Raw genomic sequence first — 9,249 nt, forward strand, 5'->3', positions numbered from 1 at the left:
TATATATATATACACTTGCACTACTATTCCTACATTGCGGTTTTTCGCTTATCGCAGGTCTTCAGGGTACAGATCCTCCGTGATAAACGATAGTTTATTGTATTTGTTTTTTATCTTGCATAGAGCTCCTGATAGATGTAAGCAGGTGTAATTTGTTTATTAAAACTGAAGTGACTCAGGCTAAGCATCATTTCCTGTTAAAGTTTTTCTACTGGAGAAAAAGTTGCATAATTTATGGACTGCACTGCATTTAAATATGTTTACAGTCAACTACCATTTCCTTTTCTAACTTTTGCTAAATGATTTCAGGCAGTCTGTGATGGTTTTGTCTGCCTTTGTCCATCCAGGCAGAGTAATTTCCCTTCAGGACTGTTTAGTTCAGCAGACACGAAGAGGAGGAGAGAAACAGAAGCTGCATCCATCACAGCATCAGGTAACACCTTTTCACACTTTCACACATCCTCACCAATTTGGAACCACACATCTTAAAAAATAGAGCCGAGGAACAGTAGCATAGTGTACAGAAGTTGAGTTTTGTGGTTTTAGCCACACATCTCAGACCCCCTGTAAATGGCAAATCGCATGATTTTTATTTCAAGTTAAGAATTTGCAGGTCAAACATGAATGTAAAAAGTAATGTTGCCGTTTCTTTTCTTTTATAATTTTTTGCATTAGCTGACGTTTAAAATGAATGAGGCCAAAGTTTCAAATAATCTTGTGTACGTTTCTGAGCCAAAAGTTCAGGCTATTTAAGCAGCTCAGCAGCTCTGTTTTCCATGTTTTGTCTATTTCTAAAACAAGCTCCGAACACATTTCTCAGCCTGACAGTTCTCCAGGCACAGCACCGCCACGAAGCCAAACTTTCCTGGAAAATGAAGACAAACATTTTATAAAACAATCTACTTGAGTGGTATTATAGACATGTATTAAATGAACAGTGGAGCAGTAAGAGCAAATATGAAGCAGACATTTGACAGCGCAGTAGCATTTTACAGGCTGCTGTAAAATATCTTTTTTGTTACTTTCCTACGCTCGACTCCAGTCTGCATTTTTCAGCACAGCCTAGAAAACGTATTGGCTACAAACGGTTTAAGAACACAATTTTTAGGCTTCACCTTTAAATGTGTGAATCTGTTATGTGAACCCTCACCTCCCCCGCAAAAAAATAGAATGAGGGAAAAAAGATTTACATTCACAAAAACTGTTTTATAAATGTAAGAGAGCTTGACTTGTGGGGTTGATCTACAGAATGAGTTTAGGGACCATCTGAAGTAGGGCTGAACAATTAATTGCATTTGCAATAATATCGCGATATGATAAAATGAGATTTTCTAATCGCAAAGGCTGCGATTTGACTGGTCATGTGATCTGGTTACGTGACTTGCGAGTGAGCGGATCGGAGCAAAGCAGGCAGCGAGAGAAATCAACACTGCACTTTAACTGGTTGCTCAAAGGCGTCAGGCTCGACAGAAGCTGACACATCTGAAAGTTTGGTACCAAAGAGGCAGCACGTTCGTTGTTTGGAATTATTTTGGCTATAACAAAAGAAGACGCTGCGCAACGACATGCACTGTGCAGAACCTGCCTTGCTGCTGTTGCTACCTCTCGAGGTAACGTCACAAATCTTTATCAACACTTGAAAAAACACCACAAAGTAATTTACGATAGTTGCATGGCTAAATGCCAACGACCAGTGCTTCAACTTCAAGTAAGCAAAGTAGCAGCCGACAGGGTTCACTGACCGAACTGTTCCAAGGTATTACTCCGTATGAACATAATTCAAAACAGCACGTGGAAATAACTCGAGCAATAACGGAGTTCATAGCGAAAGACATGATGCCCATTAATATAGTGACCAAGCCTGGGTTTACAACTTTGGTAAACACGGTGGATAAGTGGTACAGAACGTCCTCGCGCACACATTTTAGCCAAGTTGCTATCCCGGCGCTACACAAAAAATACAGAATCAGAGTTGCAGCGGAGCTGAAAACTGCAGTTTTTTGCAGCTGAAACAGGATTTATTGCTTGTGTTTGTTGAGAAATACATGAGAAGAAGACATTGAAAAATAATCACATATCAAATCGCAATATTGAGGTAAAAAAAAAAAAAAAAATCGCAATTAGAATATTTTCCAAAATCGTTCAGCCCTAATCTGAACCAACGTTATTTGACGTTTTTAAGTATTTCTCATATAAGGTCACTCCAAAATGTTTTACATGAAAATTTAGTACTAGAAATGAGCTTAAAACTTTACTGTATGAGTCATCTTTCAATTCATGACAAAAATAATAAAGAAAACATTTGCTATTTCTGATTAATACTGACGAAAATGAGCATGATGAAATCCTAAAGAACTGGGAGAAATATTAAACTTGCTCTATCTTCCAAGTGTTTATGATGTGAGGAAACAAAGGGAAGGTTAGCGTAGGGATGTGATGCTTCGAAGCTTTCTGTGTGAAATAAAGTGTTAAAGGAGGTTTGCCTTGTCGCAGAAGACACATGCAGTTGGCGCTGTGTGTGTGTTTAAACAAAAGGAGCTGCCTTTTTTCATCACACTGATGGCTCTGAGCCTCGTGTCTTCACCGGATTGAACCCAGAATTGGTTTGTCCACCTTTTTCTTCTGCGTCCCCTCTCTGCTCGCCACCCCTGCAGCTGCTGTTTGTCATTTAAATAACAAATGCTGGTGGTTCCCTGATTTAGTGAGGGGTGCATGCCTCTGATGTATATTAATATTGCTGCACAGGGCTCTGTATTCGAGTCCATCATTCATTTGAATAAAAGAGGTGGAATTTAAAAACAGCCAGTGCTTTACTCGGATCCAGATTGGATCCATTTATTGCGCTGAGTGATGGAATGGCTGGCAACTCTGTCCTTCACCTTCCCAGCGCTGAACCTCATCCCATCAAAGTAAAAAAGACTTCACCCCTGACCCCTAAGGACCCCTCATATTCAACATATGTAACCAGAGGCATCCCTCAGTTCGTTGACAGATAACAGACTCAGTGTAATGTAAGAAATCTAAGAGTGGGAAATGCTTCTTTTTAAATATTAGGTGTATTAAAACAATATCCTTTGTGACCGAATCCTACATAAATATTTAATCCGTTTTTATATGTATTTGAATGGGCTATTGAAGCATACGAACAATAAGATGAGAAAATATAGGCGAGCCTCTGACGGGCACATCCTCATCGACCCTGTTTGGACTCTTTTCCCGCTTCTTGAGTTTAGTGCCCCCGCCCGTCCACCATGATTTATCATGCACCCCGTGTCGTCCAATGTCAGTTTCTGCAGCTGCGACTGCTCTGTATAAATCTTTGCTTTGGCAGCCTGCTGCACCAGGTCTCCGCTCAGTAATCACAGGACCTCCAGGAGACGCACATCCACTCTGACAAGCTTTTACACTCTCTGTGCAGGAATTTTGGTCTGACATAAATGTGCACAGAGGCAAAATCAGATTCTGTGATTTACGGAGTGAAGCCGTTTCCTGGTAGACATCTTGTTTTGCATGGAATGATTGTTGTCTGCATTCAGCTTGTATTTACCCTCAGTGAACACGACAGCCGAGTCGTTGGATTATCCAGAGGAAGTGGATTGTTGTATATGTTAGTGGTTGATCTGAAACTCTGTAATCAGGAGAGAAAATGGTCTGCGGCCGAAGGTATCCTCCAGGGCTCTACGGGGAATTACAGAGGTGGTACCCAGCTGTTGCTTCGTCTTCTTTCTTTGCCCTTTTAGCACCTCCACAGCAGTGCTAAAACTGGTTGTGAAAAACGCACACACATACCTTTAACTCTACACACAACAACTTATCAGAGCAGGTATCTGTTTGGATTAGATGACCACTCCATTTCTCAGCTTTAAATTGGCCGTTTTCTACTTTACTCCTCCACCATCAAATCAAGAAATTCGGCTCACGTGATTCAACAGGTTTTTTATTAGGTTTTGAACAAAAGAAGCTCCTTTCTGTTTGATATTATCAACTATTGTTCAAATTTTAAAAATTTAAAGTAGCTTTGTTTACATTTTCACACATTGTCTTTTGGTGATTACTGGATTATGAGTCATTTACGAAACAATTATAATGTAAATATTGTGCATAGTTTCATTGAATCACTTATTGTGGAGCTCTTGAAGGTTTTAATACCTTTTCCTGTTCTCACTGAACATTATTGTGAATTTACTTTCCGCCTTCATCTTTATCTCTACAAGCTGTTGTTGGTAAAACAAAATGACAATGTTCAGTGCTTAATTCAGGAATAAGTACATTTATAACTAGAGAAATTGCATTTCTTGCAAAAATGCGGTGTGAATGTTTATTGCAGAAGAACTTGCTGATAAACAGCTGACATTAGCTAAAAACATACTGAAATATAGCTAAAATGGAAGAACATGCATAAATTGGCAGAAGAAAGCAGAATGAACACATAATTGCTTAATTAGGTTTAAATAAAGAAATGAGCACAAAAATTAGGAAATAGACTAAAGAAAGCTGAAATTTGCAAAAAATAGCTTAAAAGGCAGAAAGAAGCTTAAACTACCAGGAGGATGTAGAAAGAGTTGTAATGAGCTAAAAAAAAAAAAAAAAAAAAAGTGGAATTAGCTGAAAAAGCTAAAATTAGCATACAAACAACTAATCACCATTGTAGCTGAAATAGCAGAAAAAGCTGAAACGCAGAAATAAGCTGAAAGGAGCATAATAAACTAAAATTAATAGAAAGAAGTTAGAAGAAGCAGAAAAATGTAGTTAGCATACAGAATCTTAAAGAAGCCCAAAACAACTGAAAAACAGCTGCAAATAGCTAAAATTTGCTGGGAAAAAAGTTTAATGTGCACACGGAAGCTGAAAGAAGCTGAACCAGAGCAAAATGTGAAAGGAGCAGTAAAAATGAGGGGGGGGGGGGGGGGATGTCTGAAAAAACTAAATATTTCAAAAAGCTAAAGTTGTACCGATACCAAAGCCATAGCAGGATTGCCCTGTAAGAGCTGAATGTTTTTATGATTTGTTGAAATAGCTTGAAAACTGTGGGATGAGAATCACGCCGAAAAACGTACGGGAAAAAAAGGATCACAATAGTGTGAATGCTTCATAAACCTTCACACTATTAATCATTTGATGCCATCAGGCTGTGTTGTCTTTACATGTTGGTTTAATATGGGTGCCCACTTGGGCCTAAAGTCAGGGTTAGGCTGCCTCTGCTCCCTTCTGTCTTCACGCGCCTCCTTGCCTGACCAAGACGGCTGTGTGACAGATCACCTGCGCTGGAGGCCCACCGTGTTCCTGCCCGCCGGCCCCCCTCTCATTAATGCCCAGGCTGGTGCGAGGGCTGCATGGCAGCACAAGACAAATAACGCTAACACTCAGCCATCACTTGTGCTGACAGAAATGCAGCCCACCGCACTATTCTGCCCTCTCCGGCTCCACTCCACAACCTGCTCTTGTCCTTCAAACCCCACCCCCATCTGCTCGATCTCCACCTGCACCTGTCTGCGTTGCTCCACCAAACTTTCAGAGCGGGGTTTTGTAGCTGTTGCTCGAGAGTGAGCTTCACACTGACACTGGTCGAGGTACAAGTGCTGCTTCCTGTTGCATTTATATCCACTCCGTTTTTGGATTGGAACCGTCTTTGTAGAGACATGTTTGATTTTAACAGCTCATTCTGTCAGGTGCTTCTCGACTGGTTTGTGTGCAAACCCTCTTGCCAGGAGGTCTGATTTAAATGTCCTGTTTTTGCGGTTGTGGAAAAAAAAAAACGTGCTTAAAAAAGAAAGAGAGTGAGCAGGACAGAGAGAAACACAAAGGCTAATCATTAAAGAACTATTCAGCCCTGTTCATTTAAGTGTGGGAATCAGCAGGCCCATTACTGTCAATGTGTAATTAGCTGATTAATAAACAGGGGGAAGGGAGTGCTCCAGGAAGGCCTGTAATGATTGTTTTTAAAGAGCATCTCATAAGAGCTTATTAAGATGGTAACGTGGTTCTATTCAACTTCCCATTATCACCTGCAATAAATGTATGTACTGTAATTCTCCTTCTGACAGAGAACCTTTGCATTCTAATTTTTTAACTGACCTTGATGTAAAACTGCTTGATTTGAAGTGTCGGCATTGGTTTAATAAAGCAGCAAATTACTTGATTTCATACTTTATAAATATATCATATAAACACATAAATATATACATGAAAATCCCATTAAGTGTTCTACATTTAGTGCTGTTTTTGTACCTGCTGTTGTGTGGGGGAACTATTTTGTCTACAGTCTATGTAAAATTGATAGTAAAACGAAAGAAAACAAAACTATTCTTTCAAGATGAAATATAGGTTTAGACGTAAGTTTAGAAATTAGATGTTTTTTAAATATATTTTTAGTAGCATTGTAATAGTCAAACGAAATGCATGCACTGGTCTTTGGTGTCACTTTTGGACAGTATGCTCCTGATTAGGGATGCACGATATTATCAGTATGGTATCGGTATCGGCCGATATTAGCGATAAAGTTAAATATTGGACATCGGCCATTCCATCAAAATAGCTCACCAATATAAAAGACGTTTTATATATATATATATATATATATGAATGAAGCGTTTTTATATGACAACCCAGTGACAAGGATGCCTGCAGCGCCAGCACAATGTTATAACATCACGCGTGTTGAGTTTAGATTTGTGAAAATTTACAAATTTGCACATATCGGATATCAGCCAAAAATCCAATTTTGTGCATCCCTACTCCTGATTTTAGAAATATGACAAAGATGAAAAAGCAGTTTATTATATTAGATAAAAGCTCAAATTCACACCAAGGCTCCACCAAGGATCAGTAGTTCTAAATGCAAACTTAATATTAATTAAAATAATATGGTGTGATACTCAGTTACAATGACCTCAGTTTTACCTGAGTTCAAGGGTAAAACAAATAGAGCCTTTATATCCCCAAAGACAAGTCTGTAGTTTCAGGAACTAGTCAGTATCATCTGGCCTCTTTGGTAAATAGATCTGGGTGTCATCAGCATAGCATTTAAAACATTTCTTGTAATTTCTGATAATGTTACTCAAAGGCAGTAAAGTATGAGAAAATTGAATTAAACCAGCCAGCTACTGTAAATTTATATACTGTACATAACCACATTATTAGGAAGAAGCACAAACAGTTTTTTTGTTTCACAACTCTATTTTTAAGTAATTTAAATGCAAATAAATAAATCTTATTCATATACCTATTAGTTTGAGCTCTATGCAAACAAATGCACAAACTTCAGTAACAACTGGTCGTTTGCTCCAAATATATTAATCTTTTTTCTTTTTGTCCTGATTTTGACCTTGATGTTGGAGTCAAGTTGGTGTGTGGTGCGCCTTGTGCATGTTAAAGCACTCAAACTAATGTTCCTTGCTGTTTCTTTGTATTGGTCAAATATGAAAACTCCTGAATTTTGATCAAGTCCTTTGACTATGTTTAACGCGTGTGTTTGGGTTGGACCTCAGCATCGGTTAGTCATCATTCCCTCAAGAAATATTAATCAATTATCTTGCCTGCCGGATCAGTTTGGGGAAGAAGTCATCTGGAAAGAGGCACAAGCAGATATATGAGGAACGAGCTCAAGCACATGCCGGTGAATGCTGTAATGCCTAATCCTTTGAGACAGCCCAGAGCCACAATGTCACTTCTAGTTCCCTTGTCCTTTGCTATGGTACTGCCTGGAAAAGTGTCTGGTGTCACTGCCACTAACTTTTGGGGGGCAATCTGGAGAGATTTATTTATTGAACCCGAAGTAGGAAAGCTAGGAAGCATGTTAGGGAGTTCAATTGTTTCAGGTATTTTGTTGTTGTCTGTGAAAATGGACTTTAGTGCACTTTCAAGCTTTTCTCTTCATGCTCAGAAACAAAGAAGGATTAAAAGTCGAGGATCAAAAGAAAATATTTTTTAAGAAGGAAGGGGTTTGTTGATACAGTATGACAGAGACTGACTTTCATTAGTAATATTTACAAAACTGTTAGAGCCAGATTTGATTTGGACCACATAACCAAAATCCCATTCATGTTATTTGAAGATGATTGCCGCATAGTTTTATTTCAGTATATCTAAAGCAGTTATTTTCATTTAAATTAGTGCAGTGTAGGATTTATTCAAGCAAATTATGGTTAATTCTCATTTGACACAATCATTTCACAGAAGTCTGTTGGAGTCAGTCTCCCCACCATCACAGACATTTACACCTCTAGATGCAGGAAGAGGGCTACCTGCATCATGAAGGACCACACTCACCCAGTACACACACTTTTTGCCCCGCTCTCCTCAGGAAGGAGGTTGAGGAGCATTAAGTGTAGAACCACTAGACTGAGGAACAGCTTCTACCCTGAGGCTGTTAGACTCATGAATCTCTAACCAGAATAATCATTGTGAAAAGTCACATCAAGTTGCTGCTGATCTGTTTCATGTTGCTGCTGATCTGTTTCAATGTTGCTGTGTTCATGCGTGCTCATCTGCTCACACAGACTCATGTTCATGCTGCTGTTCAACATAATGTTTTTATACTATTAGTGCTTAGTGTATATTTAGCTGATGTTTTTCTTAGTTCATATCTTAGATCTTATTCCTATTTTTCTTTTACATTTTATTGTTGGATGTAACTGAGACCCTCCGTACATAGTCTCGTTCCACCACATGTACCACATGAGATGCGAATGACAAATAAATCTCTCTGAATCTCTGAATTTCTCACTTTCTTTACAGCTACCACCCCATTTCACATAGATCACCAGAAAGAGGAGTTAAGAGAAGGAGCCGGGCACACAACAAACGTAGAAGCAGTGGGACCATCCACACCTCAGTTTTCTACGTCTGCTCAGCCTGAGAGTTTGTCTTTACTCCACGAGGACACTTGAATAGAGATCGACCGGCTCATCTAATTCCAGCAGAAGGTGGAAAAAAAAAGCTATTGTGCCCGAAAAAAAGAAACTAAAGCTCGAACTGTTATTACTGCGAAAACTTTACAACACGGGCAAAAAAATTACAAAGCACATCATTAGTCTTCAAATCAGCATGTTCCTGCTAGATCCAGTCCTTCCAGGTGTATTAAGCATGACAAATGTTAATGCAATCAAGTCTTGTTAAGCCCTCTGCCATCGCAAAGAGGAAGGCAGCTTCAAGTGGCTCCTCGTTTGACTCTAGGCTTTAGTGCTCCTCCTGTTTTCACACAGTCTCCAGGCCACCCGCGACTGCACCGTCTAATAATCATGTCCACTC

General features: G+C 39.2%; 1 protein-coding gene across 1 annotated transcript in view; it reads left to right on the plus strand.

Moving 5' to 3' along the window:
- LOC119426976 (G patch domain-containing protein 2-like) overlaps positions 1-8,980 on the plus strand; it is a 24,516-nt gene extending 15,536 nt beyond the window's left edge. The window contains exons 9-10 of the mRNA XM_037694549.1: positions 348-433; positions 8,737-8,980. Coding sequence (XP_037550477.1) covers positions 348-433; positions 8,737-8,888 — 238 coding nt within the window. The 3' untranslated portion in view covers positions 8,889-8,980. The remainder of the gene's footprint in view (positions 1-347; positions 434-8,736) is intronic.
- The last annotated feature ends 269 nt before the right edge of the window (positions 8,981-9,249 follow it).

Source organism: Nematolebias whitei, chromosome 21 (assembly GCF_014905685.2).
Source record: "Nematolebias whitei isolate Nwh7 chromosome 21, NemWhi1, whole genome shotgun sequence".
Taxonomy (NCBI): domain Eukaryota; kingdom Metazoa; phylum Chordata; class Actinopteri; order Cyprinodontiformes; family Rivulidae; genus Nematolebias; species Nematolebias whitei.